Genomic DNA, 18,044 nt, shown 5'->3' with positions numbered 1-18,044 from the left:
CACAAGTAACATGAGCTGGGCTACTAAATGACACGCACGCATCAGAGTTGTGCTATGACTATTTTTCTTTCAGCTGTCAAAGCAAAACACTCAGTATCTCTTATCCCAGACCTAATGCTATGAAGAATGCTGTGTGTACCTCTGGGGACCGCATTCACCTCTAGTTTCCTTGCTGGGTGAGATGAGTTTGTCCCACAGTTCAGCAGAAACTTGTAGGCTGCAGTTTTTGCATGTTCAGATACAGAATGATAGTGCAGGAGGAAATGCTCCCGGTGACCTCGTTTAGTTGGTGCTGAGGGCAGATGCATTTTTCTGCAGCTTGCAGCACTGCTGCAAAGCCATCAGTAGCCTTGCTGATCTTTACACCCGCACTTCCTCATTAGAGCTTTGGAGTAAGGTTGCTCTAAAAGACATGGAGGGAGCTCCTTCAAGCCCATGGTGCTGGTTTGCATTCCTTCCAATGTTTTCCTCGGCAATGTGTCACTGCTATCCTTTGCTGTTTGCTATCCTGGTTGTTTTTTGATTTTCCACACCTATTAGAGTCAGTTTGGATAATTTTTCATTTAACATTAAGGTTGGAACCAATAAAATATAAATCCTAAGCATCAGTAAAAGACACAAAGACTTGAAACCTATCTAATGTTCCCCTCTCCCCTTTTCAAAGCAATTTGCCCATAATTTAGCTCTGACACCCCATAAGGCAGTTCTTCAGATTGTGCCAATCCAGGCTTTTAATCCAGTCATGTAAAACTAAGGCTGATTCAGCTGAGCACAGTGAACAACCATTTTGCAGCAGGCTGTGTACCTTGGGAGGTCTGTGGAAGTGATGTTCAGGAGTAGGTCTGTGTATCTAAACAGCAAATTAGTATGATCCCTTTTAGGAGGGTTCTCACCACTTCGGGGTATCTGCTGGTGACCTTTGTGACATGAGCTCTGTACCAACCCAACATCTTTGTGGCTAAATTTCTTTATTAGTAAAACTGAACACTCTAAGTCATGTCTTTGCTAGGAGCCAATTTGCTTTCCATTCTTTGAAAACATACAGCATTTGTATACGGGTGCTGTATAGCTAATCTGGCTTGTTATAACTAGATTATGGGTTTTCTGCCATTGTCTCATCCTGACCTTCCTGACATGTGCCTGGGACCAAAGGCTTGCTGGGCAGAGCAGTGGTGAAAACACGTGAACTTTCTTGCAGTTTTCAGCTGCTGGACATCCCAAAGTTAGTACTTCCCTTACAGGGCTGTGTGCAGGGACAGGGCTTCCTTTGGTATCTATCCTTCAGCAACATAGCAGGGTTGGAAACACTGCAGGTTCTTCCTTGTGGGTAAATGCCCTCATCATGTCTGCCACCTTGAGAAACACAGCTCTTGGGGCTGGCTCCAATGACTCTTGCTCCTTGTGGGTGTTGTTTACATTGCTCAGCTGTGCTAACCGCAGTGTTTTCTCACAGGTACATAAGGAGCATATTGCAAGAGGTTTTTTTCTACCTATTAGTTCTGACCTATTTTGTTTACTCTCATCTGGGCTGTTTGTAAATACCAAAATCTAAAAAGTCTTTCCAGTTTTAGACAGCTGATCCCAAGTGGTATTTAGATGCCCTCAAAGGAAGCATAGGTTATTTCTGTAATAAACAGGACTAATGATCTCTTGTGCTTTGTGCTTGACAGAGGGTTGTAATGTAAATAGGGATACGTTACTACCTGAATAACTGATTTATAGTTGACCCCTCTTTTTAGTAAACTTGTACCCAGACAAGTCAAATAGCCTGTTGTGCTATAAGGCCAGTCACTTGCTTTAGGTGCCTCCCTCGGGGTTGCAGACCGCCAGGTGGTGTGCTCCTTTTGCTTAGCAGGGCTCAAAGTTTTCCTTGACCCGGTGTGCTCTGGAGCAGGCAGGGATGTGTGGGAGCACTGGACTATGGGAGATAAGTAGCTGGTGTCTGAGCTCTCTCCCTGCTCACCAGAGGCTACCCTGCATCTTGGCAGGCCCTGGCTGCCATGTATGAAATAATTCTGTTCCTTAGCTCAGAGCAGAGGTGATGGTTTTATCCTCTCTCTGAATTGCTTTGGTCCTGGGTGGTACGGTCAGTGATCAGAAACAAATTAATACCCCCTGCAAAGATGAAACTCCTGCTTTCGTGGTGATCCTGAATCCATACTGAAATAGTCAACATGGCAAAATCTCAGTTATTCAGGCTTTTTCATCAGCCAAATATGATTGGCTGCGCTATACCAGAACCCTTTAAGAGATCAAACAATTACTCTTGGTACCCCTATTCCTGGGTTTTGTTTCATTAGCTGTAAGGATTGTGGCTTCTGGTTAAAATTATCTGCCTGTGTAAAGCAAAGAGGTTGACCCTGTTTGTTCTGCCCAGAGAGATGCCAATTAGTGCTCCACTAGAGTCAAAATTTAACAAAGGCTCGAATGTTCCTGTTCCTGTTGCTCAACAAGATTGTTTATCAATTTACACGGAGGCCACACTGCCTTTTCAAAGTGCTGCTGGAGGGCTGCCAGACGTAGTAAAAGAGACTGCTTTCATTGTTTAAATGCCACTAAATACAAGAATGGCAGACTGATGCTTGTTTTCCTTTTATTTTATGATGATCTAATTGCCAGATATATATAATTCCTCATTATGGCAGGGAAGTTGTTTCTGCAGCATCTGGCACTTCTCTGATTATCTACAAATGGTATCTGAAAATTAATAGGAGATCCAGCTTTCCTGTAAAAGTACTAGTGGGAGCTGTTGCCTGCACAAAGACTGAGGAGACTTCAGAGTGCATGAACTGCCTTTGTCAGGAAGCATATATATCTATTTTTTTTTACGTTCTAGGAAATTACAGGCTTTACTTATGGCTTCAAGAAATGTGTTCTACAAATGTTGTAGCATCTGTATGTTGCTGTTTTTACTGCAGTCATTGTACAGGTCATTAATCTGATGTCACGTCGTAAAAATTTCTCCACCCTCTTTATGAGTTTCTTTGTTATCATAACACTTTCCAATACCTTGGCGCCTAGCTCCGCTCTACTCCATTATAATTACCCGGGGTACAACAATGCTTTTTTATACTTGTCATGTCCTGCTCCTTCAGTGGAGCTGCTGAGCACTATGTTTGCTACATTGCTGCTGTGGGCTGAGCATCCTGGAACACAGCTGAGCTCTGCAGAACTGCTCCCAGAAGCTCAGAGACGTTTGGCCAGCAGATCCTCCATGCTCTGGGCTGTGTGTGGAAGCTTGGTAGCACAAAGCTGCCATCTTATGCTCTTCCTACTACCTGCTTGCAGATGGAAAAGAGTTGTGTGACAGCTGTGATGTTGTAGTGGTGGTGGTGGAACTGGGAGCAGACCAAGGAGGGAGCAAGTTGTACTATGGAGCACACAGACAAGCAAGGACTCTCCATGTGTGTGTTAGGAGAGCCTACTTGCATGAACGCCAGATGCCCACCAGCTCCCCTGCAGCCCCCAAAGCTCACAACACATTTCTGATGGCTGTGTTTTGCAGCAAGCAGAGGTGAGACCAGTTTCCATAGAAACACAAAGGAAAGATGAGGCAGCACATCAGAGGTGAAAGCTGTCTGACAGAGCATTTTGGAGAAGCATTTCCAGATCTGTCAAAGAGGCTCTTCTTGATAGTCTGTACCTCATCCTGCACAGGATCATGGATGCTGAAGGCCACAGCAAGACCCCAAAATGCACTGTGCCTGTGGTGAGGCATGGGTTCGCTTCTTGCAGGTCTTGGGAGCAGAGCAGGGAGAGTGGGTGCCTGCATGGAGCCCCTGGCAATCCTCTTCTAGCCATTCTTAGTTGGACTGTGGAGAGAAAGCAGCATTTGATGCTCCTACATCTGGTTCATTACTTTCATCTCGGCCGTCACTGCCAAACAGCTCTGCATAAAGTTTGATCTGATGCTGTGTGAAAAAAAGAAACTGCAAATGGAAGTGTTGAGCAACCTCAGCTGTCACATTCTCACAGAATCATTCAAAAAGGCTGGAAAAGAGCTCCAAGATCATGAAGTCCAACCATCAACCTGATCTTCCGAGTCCCATCTCTAATCCATGTCTCTTAAGTGCCATGTCTGCACATCTCTCAAGTACCTCCAGAGATGAGGACTCCCTCTTTTCCCTGCATAGCCCATTGCAGTGCTTGACCACCCTCTCTGTGAAGAAATTCCTCCTGACACACCACTTGAAACTGTCCTGGGTAAAGCAAAGTGGTGCCAGCTCTGCCTGGGGTGTAGAATTGGACTATATCAGGCAGTAATGAGACAGTGCAGGCCTGAGGCCACTGCCTGAACAGTCCCCTGTCTTTCTTGTGCCTAATGCTCCCTACAGTGGCACGTAAGCTCCTTCAGGTGGCCTCAAAGCATGCCTAAAATTTGTCACACGTTCTGTCACCTGCTGAGATTTTGTTCTGCCTGAGGCAGCTGTGCTTTTGTACGTTAAATGTGTATATGCTCTGCCAGCAGTATGGGAAGTCACCGAGCCTTGCTGGAAAATGAACAGTTTTTGAGGAGGTACCTGATAACAGGTCCTCAGAAGGTGTCGAGGGAGGAGGAGCTCACAGGACATGAGCATGGTCAGAGCCTGGTGTGCTCACAGGGTACGGCCTGCAGTAAGGCTCACTGCCACACATCAGACACGTCACTAGCTTTTCACAGCTGCCAGCAGGGCTTGTTTGCTGCTGGGCCAATGCACTGCCAAAGAGGCACGACAAGCAGGGAGCTGGAGCTATGGCCACCTCTGAGAAGAGGACGGGAGGCCTCAACATGGACAGTGTTTTCCAAGAAGGGCTCCAAGGTATGTTTTGGTTCCAGTTCTCCAGGGCAACAGTGCCAGTGGAGTAACTTAGCTCTGCGGATGGGTGCACTGACATGGTGGCTTTTGCCCAGGAGTAGGCAGCCAGCCCACTGCAACCTACCTTCATAGCTCTATTGTCTCAACTTCAGTCGAACTACACCTTTTTCCAAGAATCCCAATAAGATCATGTTTTTCAAGCAGTAAGCCATGGCAAGGATGAGGCCTGCTAAGCCAACAGCACTTTCCCTCGCCAAAGCTGTGGCATTTAGCAGTGCAACACACACAGACTTCATTGTCTTTAACAGTAACTTAAAAGTGAATTGCTTGGTACGTAATATTTGCAAAGGACAAGTACCAGGCTGCCTGAAAACTTGTGTAAGAGCACTGCTAACAGTCAGTAGGGACCATTTCTACCAAGGCCTGTGAGAATACTCATACCCCAGCAGAAGAAGTCGAGCAGGGAAGGCAGACAACTGCCATGGCGATGCGAGGACCTGCAGCTTAAACTGAGGGAAAAGAGGGAAATATACAGGAAGTGGAAGCAGGGTTGTGTAGCCTGGGAGGAATATAGGGCTGCTGTCTGCGTGTGTAGAGATAAGATTAGGAAAGCCAAGGCACAGATGGAGCTGAACTTGGAGAAGGATGTGAAAGATAACAAGAAGGGGTTCTACAGGTACATAGGCAGTAGGAGACAGGCCAAGGTGAGTGTTCCCCCCTGATGAGAGGTTAATGGAGAGCTGGATTCCTCAGACATAGAAAAATCTGAGGTACTCAATGAGTGCTTTGCCTCAGTCTTCACAAGTGGTCAGACTTCTTGTGTCTGCCAGGACCCTGAGCTTCTAGGTGAGGATGTGTGGAGTGGTTTCTGTCCCACTGTAATGGTGGAACAAGTCCGAGTCCTCTTCATGAAATTGAATGTGTATAAGTCCATGGGACCGGATGACATCCATCTGAAGGAGATGGCTGATGTAGTTGCTGAGCTGCTCTCCATCATATTTGAAAAATCCTGCCTGCCTGGTGAAGTCCCTAGAGACTGGAAAAAGGGAAATATTACTCCCATTTTTAAGAAGGGGAGAAAGGAAGACCTGGGGAACTACAGGCCGGTGAGCCTCACCTCTGTGCCTGGGAAGATCATGGAGCAGATCTTCTTAGAAGCTACGCTAAGGCACAAATGAGACAAAGAGGTGATTTGAGACAGCCAGCATGGCTTCAGCAAGGGCAGATCTTGCCTGACCAATGTGGTGGCCTTCTATGGAGTGATGGCTTTGGTGGATGGGGGAAGGGCGATGGATGTCATCTACCTGGACTTCTGCAAGGCCTTTGACGTGGTTCCTCACCACATCCTTCTCTCTAAATTGGAGATGTGGATTTGAAAGATGGACTGTTTGATGGATTAGGAATTGGCTTTATGTCCCTCTAAAGCTGTGTCAGAAATGTTATGTTGATCTCCACAGCCATGTATTGATGTTGTGCTCTATATTCTGCACCATGTCTTTCAGAACTGGCTTTGCAGAGCTGCAGGCCCTGAGTTCAGTGGAAACACTTGCGTAAGAGCTGGGAACACATCCTGTTCAAGGGATTAAAATGATATATATTCATCTCTTTCAAAGAATAATTACAGCCCAGACATTAGTTTAGATCACAGTTTTAATGTTTAAAAACTATAGAGGTAACAGAGAGATTACAGAACATAATACATTTTTCTTTTGTTTATTTACACACCGAAACTGAAAACTGCATCAGTTATTTGAACATGAAGAGCACAAAAGATGGTGATGTAAGCAGGAGCAAAATGTTACCAATCACTCACTTCAACAATCTATTAGAGATGAGCTCATATTGAATGTACATTTTTCAAACAGTACTGTTTACATTGAGTCTGGGTGAGCCCTAACGTACCTTGGTATGCTATAAACAAATTTCTATAAACAAGTTCAAGTCTTGTGGAAATATACCTTTACGGTTTGTATTTTGTTGGCTGTAACACTGAAAACAATTATACACTTACATTAATTTGAAAAGCTCCGTAGAAGCAACTGCATATAAATTTTTCCTCAAATTTGTGCTCATGGTGAAAGCAAATGTTATTTCAAGTTTCGTTTTCACCCAAGACCATAAGCTAAGCATGGAAAAAAAATACAATTATTTGTAGATAAATTTTTCAAACCTCCACTTTCCATCAATCCTGAAAAACACATTCCCATGCTTTACCAGTGAGACTCTATGCCTGCAGCACTGAGGATGCACCCATGGAGGCACTCTCAGGACTTACACAACTGTGGTTCCCTTCCATCACCTGCACCCTGGACATGCAGCCATCCCCTGATTGAAGTGCTGGCCCATCATGCATACAAAGGGATGTGGAAGCCATCCCAGGGTGGCAACGCTCTCCCAGCACAGGAGGTGCTAGTGTTGAGGTCACAGATAGCAGCGTGCCTGGTGCTGCGGTGGGGGAGCTGTGGGGCACAGGCTAAAGCTGCACCAACTGCTGTGGTCGTCACCTACCCTGGCATGGGACACTTCTTGTCTCAACTAAGTTTTTGCTGGCTGAAAAGGAAGTGCAGAAGTCCTCGCCTGACTTCTTGTTGCCTGATGTGGAAAGTATTGATACCTATGCCTGAAAACCAAAGTGGCATAATGCTTGCTGGCTGCAGCTTACTCCACTTTCTGCATAAGGCTGTGTCAGCATGCTGCTGCCACCTGACCTCAGCTGAGGAACTGAGGGCACTAAATATGCCTCTTATGCTAGGAAAGACTTGCTGTGGAGAAACCAGGGAGATGTGCTGCAATTATACCTGGCAATTTCATTGAACCTTCTTCAATTTTTCCTTTTTTTTTTCTTTCTTTTTTTTTTTCCTTTTTTTTTCTTATTGGTTTGCTCTTTTTACATTAGCAACGTAATTATAATTTCAAGTTTAGGATTTAAATTGCCAACTCTTGGAAGAAAGGAAAAGATATAGATTTTGCTAAGTCTGAAGCTAAAGTATTTGTATTTCTATTAAAATTATTCTTAATATGCAGAGCCTATCTGAACACTTATATATCATAGTGGATAAACAACTGCAAAAATATACAGCATCCTATTTATTTACAATATATATATGTACATAAAAATGAAATTTCCTACAGTAAAACACAACTGCATAGATTTGTCTTCAGAAACACAGGCATGTGTACAATTTGTGAATTCTAGACCTTTCCAGCCCTGTACTTTTTATTAATCAATTATCTTCTTTTTTTTTTTTTCACAGTTTGTTACAGAAATCCTTACATTAGATACAAATAAAACATTCTTTGTGTACCTTATAGGAAATAAGGACTTTCCTGATGCCAAGTGCTCTTGGGAACTGCTTAAGTAGCAGCCTGGTACCAGGAGATAAAGCCATCTCGTGGAACTGCTGATGGACCTGAATACATTCTGCTGTGCCTCTCTCCTAAAGGCACCGGGGTGAGACATTAGGACTGGAGGTGGGATAACGCCACATGGAAAGAGTTTTGTTTTTACCAAGATGCTCTTTAGCCTTAATGTAAGGTTCAAGCAGAGAAACAAATCAACGATGAGATAGAGATACCATTGGTTGCTATTGTTAATACTCAGTATCAGAGAGAGCTGTGGTTCTTATGCCTTGTATGTACATAATGATGTACACACAAAACCCAGGGAACGTCAGAACTGCATTTGCACAAATGACCTGTTCCAAGGGGAGCACAAGCTATGGATCTGTATGCAGCTTGGGACAGCAGCCTTTGAGGACAGGTGAATGTCCCTGCTCTAATGGGACAGGGCTGGCCTTCCCTCTCCCAGCTCCACAGAGGGGCCGGGCACTGCTTGGGTCTGTATCAGCCCTACTAAAGAGCTGTGCTGGTGCACATGTTTGGCAATGGCCCTCTGACCAGGAGCAAGCATCACCCAGAGATCACAGCTTTCAAGACACCGTTCTCAAATAACAACCCACTGTGTTTTACTTATTAGGCAAGTTTGCTGCCAGTCAGAGAAAGGTAGCTGAAAGGGTGGTTTAAGCTCAAGACTATTTTCTTTGCAATGTGCTGTGGACTAGGAGAGGCAGCAAGTCTGTCTTTTCAGTGTATGATTAACTCCTGTGATCTTCCTAGAAGCCCCTGCTAATTACCCCATTCTTGTCTCTCGACACTCAGCTGTTGCTATTAAGCAAAAGAGAAGTTTAAAGTATTTTGTTGCACTTCCTAGGAGCAATTTTTCATTCAGTCTATGAAATTTGCAGTGCTCACGATAGTGATAAACTCTCTATGAAAAGAAAGCATGCTACCACCGACTAAGTAGATAAGGTACTCTGGATCCTATTAATTTAACAACAGAGAAACTCCTACAGCATTTCACTGTGCTCTTTAAATCCTACCTAAAATGTGGGACTCGTACATTGTTGGCTACAAGTTCACTATTCCAAATGAACTGAATAACAGCAGTACATTTTACAGATAACCTCATACAAATATTGTCATCCATCACTGATGTTGACAGTTACAGCAGGGTCTATTGCATTCTGTTAAGAATGTATAAACCTGATGAGAAAACAAAAAGCACGTTATTTCACGTTCATTACCACAGACATCAATAAACACATGATTCCTTTCCATAAATATCGATAAATATGATGCCAGTAATCAGCCTAAGCAAAATTCCCTCAATTTTTTTTTTCCAGACCCAGAAATAAAGCCTACTTGAAGACTCAGTATTTCAGGTATCTGTCTTTCAGTATCTAAAATATGCTTTGATGCTACGGTACCTTGGGTAATTTCACTCTGTGCACACCACCCAGCTCATTCTTCTCCCTATTTATCCAGTATAACTCCATTATACAAATAAACTAAGAAAAGGGAAGAAGGCAGAACAGAGAGGAGGGAGAGGGCTTGTGAAGGAGGCTCAGGAAAATGCAAAGAGCAATCAGTCACCTAACAGCCCTTCAAGTCAAAGGGAGATGAGTACCAAAATTCCATGGTCAGTATTTTAAACACAAGACTATGTAATATGGGGGAGGAACAGAAGGGAAAACATAGTTGTGGACTTGCTGGGACTCTGTGAAGTAGATCAGACCTCAAGATCCTACCTGGGTGTTTGAAAATCACTCCCAGGATCCCCTCTTCCACAGTCCCCCAGTGCACAGAGCATCACTGCTCATAAATCAGTAGTAGAATGATAAAGGGGGAAGGAGAGCAGAAGGGCCCTGGAAAATTTTGAGGATAATGCTGTACAGTATTCTCAGGTCTGAGTTAGGTTTATTGGGATGAAATCCAGAGAGATTATAAGGTGCCCTGAATCTTACCATGTGATCACGGCAAGCCAATAACAGAGTGATCAAATGGGTTGAATTGGAAGGGATCTTTAAAGATGATCTAGTTTCAATCCCACTGACATAGACAGGGGCACCTTCCACTACACCAGGTTTCTCAAAGCCCCATCCAATCTGATCTTGAACAAATCCAGGAACGAAACATCCACAGCATTACTGGGTAGCCTGTTCCAGTGCCTCACCACTCTCATCACAAAGAACTTCTTCTTACATCCAATGTAATTCTAACCTTTTCTGGTTTAAAACCATTGTCCCGTGTCCTGTCTCTACAAGCCTTGGTAACATGTATTTGTGATTCAAAGTTAGATGCCAGGCTCCTGCTATGGCTGCCTTTTAGGGTGCCTGTAAAAGGGAAGCCACAACTGACATCTCAAGCTGGAAGATACAGGGAACAAGCTGAGAGGAGATGGCAAGCACAGATTCTTGTCTCTAGACTTTCACTATCACCTGGACTTGTAGGCTACACTGAATGAGGGCCCACCTAAGATGAAAGTGGTCATATAAAGAGAAGGTACACAGAGATCTGGTGAACTGTGCTGTCATAGCACAGGTTATAGGTCAGTTGCTGGAAAGTGTTAGCAGCTGATCCTCAGTCTGCCTCAGCCCTGGAGCCCAGATAGCTCAACTGTTCATGTTTTGAACACCAGGCTGCATGAGAGGAAGGACATCACACAGGAGACTTTGCTGAGAGCCTGTATTGCTGGGAATAGAAATCTGGCAGGTCAGGACAGACCGTCTTTTGTTAGAAGGAGGGGACTTCAAGCTTTCTTTTTGCTGTCAGGCTGCTCCAAGGACCTCTCCAGATGTTGATGATTAAATTCCAAGTAAGGCCCCAGACTAACCTCTCTGTATGTTACCCTTAGAAACCAACTCTCAAGGTCCTGAGAAGGCTTTGTGGTCTCAACTCTCAGTGCCTTCAAGCCATGTAGGACAATGTGGGGGCAACTGAGGTAATTCAGCAACTCACAGAAATCCAAAGACCCTGAAATCTCCATCCCCAACCTTAAGAAGAACAAGCTATGATGACAGTATACCCACAGGCAGTGCTGCTAACAACAGGCTCCTCCCTTAGTTACAATGGGAGCTGGAGAGGCACTGCACATTGACAGGTACATCTAAAACACACATTACTTAGGGCATTACTTAGCCCTTGGATGTGACCTTCAGCCTTCAGGTTGTTTATCAGTAGGAGCCAGTTTCATCTTTTGAAAGCGAAACTCAGACATATTTTAGCTCGCGGGATGAATGATACGAAGTGAACACAATTATGCTGCTGGCAGTGCACTAATAGATGTCTGCTGAGGATGGTCAACAATCACCTGCTTAGCATTTGAATCTCTAGAAGTAGTTCTCTATACCAGCTATAAGGTACTAGGCAAATACTTTGTGGACAACAGATACAAGTTACCGTGTTGCTGCTAGTAGTAATTTAATGTCTTTTCTGTAATTGTTATAAAGAACTGATGTGAAATGTAAACAGAACATTTCAGTAATGCAAAGTGTTTATGTTATTTGAAAGAAACGTTACAGACTTCGAATCCCATCAGAAATCTGGTAGCTCAGTAGGGTGAGTCAGATCCTGCTCCAGCTGCTGTCAGAAACCCTCCTGACTTCAGCGGGACGAGGGTGAAACACGAGAGGAGCAAATCTCTACAAGGTCACCCTAGGTGTGTACAGATGAATCCAAGAATGCAAAAGGCATGAGGTATAATTAAATGCGTAGGTTCTGATTAAACTGGAGCCTGCCACTGTTTTCTGAGAAGAGCAGCAGGGCACTAGTGAGCAGTTGATACTGAAAGAAACACAGACTTCCTATGGAAATCTCTGAGCACCTGCTTCTCTTCAGGTTCAGGTGCTCATTACTGAGCATCCTGGCTTTTGGTGGCCAGGTGCAAACTGAAATGTAGCAGAGAAATGGTGTCTGATGATGATCATTCTACTCCAGCTCCTTTTACCCCTTTGCAAACACACACACACACACACACACACAGGCCTGCTTCTCAAAGCAACAAATGAGCCAAGCCTAGGGCTGGCTCCTTCACCGCAACATAACAGAGAGAAGCACCAGATTTAGGACCTAAGTTTATACAGCACTCATTTATGCTCTGGTGGTGCTTTTTGTATCCAGAATGCTACACTTAATTGGTGAGGCAAATGGTGTACAAAACAGCAGAAGAACAAACAAACAAACAAACAAACAAACCAAATGTATACAATTTGAGAGCAGAGTTTTCGTTAAAATGCAATGGGGAAGGGAATGAACTGATGACATTTGGGATAATCACTCCAGCTGGGATTGATAACAACAAATGTTGCTTCACTAAAGGAGCAGAGTTCATGGTTCGAGGGCTAAGAATAATAACAGAACAATGCAGTTCATGGGTGGAAGAGGAAAAACAAGTTGTGATGAATTCCTATGAGCAATGCTCTATATAGTCTTGCAAACAACATAGAATTTATGCTGATCTGATAACTCAGTATTGTGGGACAGAGTGATATGCCTGTTGAAATAACGGGTCTGTTTTCTGCAAGAAAATATACCCAAAAGAGCATTTTCAGTACTGGAAAATCATTATTTGGATTTGATTTGAGTAAACTCACAAAAGGTAGAATAGATAACAGAACGGATGGTTGAGATTTTGGTGTGTAGCAAACAGGCATGTCTCCTTTTCAGAAGGTCAACTTCAGCAGCCTTAGGTACTACCTCCTGACTGCACCCAGTCATAGATGACCAGTGGGATGCTCACTAGGGAAAACATTATCCCCAGTGCCAAGAAAAGGGAGGCCTGGAACAAAAAGAAGAGAAAACTAATGAACAAAAAGAAAAGACAATTAAATCAAATGTGTTAACTTTTCTTCTTAAGGAGATTTACAAGGTGACGTATCAAAACCATGAGTTAAAATGGGATATGTCTTCTGGTAAAGACAAGACCCATAGATAATTAAACAGATTACTGCCATTAATAATTACTGGCTGAACATAAAAAACAATTTTTTCCCCTTTCAATTCACTTGTTCAATGCCAACCATCCCTAAAAAGGATTAAATGAGTCTGCCTTTGGGACTTATCAGCTTCACTCTCCTCAAAGCCTAGATGCAGAATGTGCTATATGCCTTCTGATTCAGCATACTGAAAGGCAGAAAGCTTGCTGGGCTGCAAGGGTTACCAAAGGCAGCTGGAGGGACACCCACACCTTGGCTAAAACCATGTCTGCTTGCAGAGCTGCTGGTCCCCCAGAGGGAAGAATTCCCCATTCCACAGAGAAGGGCCCTGGTGCACGGGGGAGCCCTGAACAAGGAGACCCACAGGGAAAATGAAAAGGGGCAAGTGAGGCTGCCAGCTAATGGAGGCAAGAAGGGAAAGTCAGGAGAAACAGCTCACACGTGTTCAGATTAGGTAGGCTTTCGATTTAACCCCTTATAAGGTATGACATACAAGATACTTTGCATTGGCCAAAAAGGAACACATACCCAAATCCTCTGAGTAAATTTTGCTCCATCCTGATGTGTAATTTTTAAATACAACGATGAAGGGAGAATGAAAATCAGCATATTGGCAGAAGTGACCCCTGCAAAATTCAAACGGAAGTGTACTGTTAGCTGTCAACACCATAATTATTATGTTGCTAACTCACAACAGTTTTGTAGTATTAGTAAAAAAGGCAGGATACTGTACCTACGACTCCAAAAATATCCTCCATGGTTGGGATAAAAATGACTAACAGGTTGATGATAACCAAAAGAACAAAAGTAACCAAAACATGACGGCATAAGTCAAATTTTGTTTTTCTTGCCAGCTCAAATAATGATGAACGCACCTGTAGGAAAAGAGAGTTCTTTGTTAGGAGCAGTCAATCAGCCAGTTTAAGGCTCCTCAAGATGATTTTAAACTGGTTCTACATGTGGCAACAAGCTGTACATGGATCTGGCAGAAAATATATAGGCTCTGATATACCGCCTTTTGAAATAATCCTTGCAATTATTCTGGTAACATGTGTAGATGCATCTGAAGGAGGATATTCCTCCCATTCTACCATGCCTTTTGGGATCATGAACTTCACCTCTCAGCCCGCTCCGGGGAAATCATGTGAAGGAAAAGAGGGTCCTTGTGGATTCAATTTAAAACTAAAAAGTGATTCATTTATTTCCTGCAGGGAGAAGCTCTCCAGAAGTTACTGCAAATCTGGTGTGGGAAAAGACTGATCCAAGCTCAAGTTGTTTTGTAGCTGCAATGTTAGTGACTAGGAAATGGCTGGACTGCATCTTGAAATAATCCAGTGTGTACAGAGATCACCTACTTCCAAATCGTGTGGAGACTTTTACTTACAGTGAAAAACAGCACTGGCACTGTGAGTATAACTGCAACAATCACAGCCAAGCGCACCGTCAGGATGAGGATGTCCCCTTTACTCTGGTACATGTGAAGGAGATCTGACTGCACTTTGTCTATGGAAAAGACAGTTAGGTAAGCGTTCTGGCAAGGAGGCAATTAGTTCACAAAAATCATTGCTTAACAAGAGACTTCTTGAACAACAAGTGATTTATCTGCAAACAAGAGTATGGAATGAATGTTCTTGAGTTAAAACAGCATTTTGAACCAAATCTTAATGATCTCATTATTCCAGATTAATCCTTTGGAGGCCTGATTAAGGACTGCATCCTAATTCAAGACAGCACATGCTTAAGTCTAAGGTGATTTTCACTGTAGGAAAGACAACAGTGAGACATACACCAAAACTTTCTTAAATATATACATATATATGAAAAATAAGTGAAATAAGCTACTTCTAATCAGTTCTGTGGGCTTGTTTTTTGAAGTTTGAAATGATATAAAAATAACCACATGCACTGCAATGGCTGAGTTAAATATAAATTACACGGTTGAGCTAAATTAGTCAAAACAGCAAATAAACTCCCAGCACAGAGCAGTGCCTCTGTTTTCAAACAAGAACAAAACCTGTCTGAGGGCAGCTCCCCGTGGGATGTTTTGACATCTGCACTCACACCCCTGGGCAGCTCCACAGAGGGCTGCCCTTCTGAATTTTCTCTTGAACCTGCTGCCCTTTGCAGTGCCCTCAGCATACCCAGTGCGCTCTGCACAACCAGCGTGCCCAAGGGAGCGTGCTGGGGTGCTAGCAGGAAGGCACTGGCCATGCTTTAAAAAGCCCTCCTGCAAAAATGCTTCCTTTGCACTCTCTTTAAATACTGATAATGGACAGGGAAAGCAAGTTGCTGGAGGACCTACGTGCTTGCTTTGTGTCTTTCTAGTATTTAGGCACGGCAACTCGGGGAGGTGGCTGTGAAACACACCACAGAACCACACTCGCTGCCCTGTTTTAGAGCAGCTTGTGTTTTGTTTTGTTTCTGTCTGCTAATCTTAGAAGGCTGACAGTAAACTGTAATAGCTCTTAAACCGAAGTCCTTAAGTGGAACTCGGTGGGCATGTGTAGATCAAAATCTTGGTACAACCTCCTCTATTCTTGAAGGCAGAGAGCCGCCCTGCAGCGAAACTCCTGTGCTCCCCCCGGGGCATCCTCCTGGGGCAAGACCACCTCTCAACACCTCTCCGCAGCGCCTGAATTCCAACCAGGAGAAAAAAAACACTCTCCCACCTCCCTGCAGGTTAGGAGTGGGATTTTCAAGCCGGGCACATGCACAGCTTCTGCGACACAGAGCTTACTCTGCTCCTGCGAGCACAGACTGCAACTTCTGTACCGCTCACGGGCTGCAGCCGGGTAGGAAGTGAAAGGCAAGGCTTACAGTTGAAGGTCTGTTTTCCTTTCAGCTAGATACACCACAGAGCCCAACCACAGTGACCTTTTAGGGGAAGAAAAACACCTCTTTTCTGTAATTCTGCAATGTAAATATAGTCATAACTGCAACACTTTCGAGAACACAGCAAACAGACAAGCACTACTGGTGTAGAAATGAAATGGACAAAATAAAAACCCTGGTCTTACCCAGCTAGGGAAGAGGTTAGAAAACTAAGTGCACATACAAAAGGCAAAATCTTGTCAGTCCCAAGGGCAAGGAGGAGTGGAGGGGGTTGATGTTTCCTAGGTTCCTTTTTTTTTTTTTTTTTTTGTGTTGTTTCTTGTGGCACTAACTCTGAGATCGCCAGTGTTTGTACGAGCCCCAGTGGAGCTGTGTGGAAGCATGTGGTGTCCATGTGCAGAGATGGCTGCTCCACTAGGGAAATTCCTCTCCCTCCCAGGGGGCAGGAGGATACAGCCTCCACCTCCCCCGTGGGGTGTGAGAGGTTCCCAGAGAGTTCCCTATGGGTATCTGCCTCCTCACATCCCTGGGGTGACCTCACCAAAATTTCCTTCCTTCCAAAGACAAAGGGTCCATGCTGATTCACTCCCACTGCCCTCCCGGGGCTACGGATCTGATGTGTTTCTGTAAATGTTCCAGCAAGCAGCAAACAGATGAGAACAGCTGCTGCTGCTGTCACTTGCAGCAGATACCCTCTCACTTCCATCAGTTTTACTGGGAAAATTAGAACTGAGGACCTCAAATGACTTCAACACGAGAAGGCCCAAGGCGTTATGAGCCTGAGAAAATTGAGATAGGTACACCTTTAAAGAAAAAAAAAAAGCCAGATTTCATATTCACTTATTTTCTTTCTCTTGCAATATGTGGCTCACAATAAATGTTGTCACAAATGGGGAGATTATAACAAAAAGGTCACTTGGAATATAGAATATACAGTGGAGAAGACTGATGACCTTTAGGTGACTCTAAGATAAAAGACAAATGTCAATTGAGTCATCTGTCTCATAACCCCTCAATGGCCTATGAGCAAACACAGTGAGCTTCGACTTTCCCATCACACTGGGAAATGGGAGTAGCTTCCTGGGCCACATTCATTTTTTATCCTATTTACTTAATAATTATATCTGTTCCTTTGGGACAGCATATACAACACAATTTGTTTGTTTTGCTAACTTAACCAATATTTATGAAGAGACACAGGGCAAGTCCCACGCTGCAATAGCCACGCTTGGCTGCTGAGCTGGGACAACCCTCTGAGCTTCCCCACCTTTGCAGCCAATTTATTTAACCAACAACTGAAGGGGTGAACCCTAGGGACACAAGGAAAGTATGTGGTGTTTTGTCTATGATGAAAATGTCAATAAGAAAGCAAAAAATCCTGAAATGGCTCATATGATATCCAATTCCTAGGGCCATGGAACAAAAGCCTTGGTAGGGCCCAGCTAATCCCCAGTTCTGATAAATAAATCTTCCTCATATTTTGAATGTGCCTTCTGTAAATACTATTTTCACCTGTGCTTCTCATCTCAGGGGGAGAGAGGAAAGGGTTTGTACCTTCAGTACGAAAACCCTAAGGAAAAATACTTGAAAAAGTACTTTAATATAAGTGAATGGGACTTTCCAGTTGGGATTCGCTATTGATTTCATGTGTATTCTCTTTCTGCATACTTACCATAGAAAGTCAAATAGCCAAATATGGCAGTCATAAAGTACATCACAAACATGGCAAAAAATGACATATTTGAAACCAACTGCATTTTTTTCTGTGAACGGCTGGAAAAAGAAAAGAAGGGAACACATAAAGTGATTGGATTGCATTTCTGAACAGCTGTTTAAAAATGTATCAAGACTTTGCATAAACATATCAATTCTGGAGAGACTCATGAGCTCATTTTCATTTAAAATGGGAATTCAGCTGCACAAGGAAAAGAAAGCAATGGATTTTACTTGGAGTTTAAGCCCAGAAACGCTGTGACCACCCCATGGCTTTGCTCCCCAGCCATACTCTTGTATACAGAGGAAAGGGAAAAGTAGAGCGGGCAGGGAGAGCCCTTAAACACTTCAGTAATTAAACTGAAAGGATAAAATAAAGAGAAAATAAACATAAACACAGAAAAAAATCTCCAAAAACAATATTCTGAGT

General features: G+C 43.6%; 1 protein-coding gene across 1 annotated transcript in view; it reads right to left on the bottom strand.

The window, feature by feature from the left end:
• Positions 1-7,673: 7,673 nt before the first annotated feature.
• The window catches only part of SLC38A1 (solute carrier family 38 member 1), a 36,271-nt gene continuing 25,900 nt past the window's right edge, over positions 7,674-18,044 (bottom strand). The window contains exons 12-16 of the mRNA XM_065743445.1: positions 17,574-17,674; positions 14,454-14,572; positions 13,803-13,944; positions 13,598-13,695; positions 7,674-12,912 (exon numbers count right to left, since the gene is read on the bottom strand). Coding sequence (XP_065599517.1) covers positions 12,820-12,912; positions 13,598-13,695; positions 13,803-13,944; positions 14,454-14,572; positions 17,574-17,674 — 553 coding nt within the window. The 3' untranslated portion in view covers positions 7,674-12,819. The remainder of the gene's footprint in view (positions 12,913-13,597; positions 13,696-13,802; positions 13,945-14,453; positions 14,573-17,573; positions 17,675-18,044) is intronic.

The sequence above is a fragment of the Cyrtonyx montezumae genome, unplaced genomic scaffold (assembly GCF_038088225.1).
Source record: "Cyrtonyx montezumae isolate F1298 unplaced genomic scaffold, pur_monq_1.0 scaffold_3, whole genome shotgun sequence".
NCBI lineage: Eukaryota > Metazoa > Chordata > Aves > Galliformes > Odontophoridae > Cyrtonyx > Cyrtonyx montezumae.
This window is presented reverse-complemented; position numbering and strand designations above follow the sequence as displayed.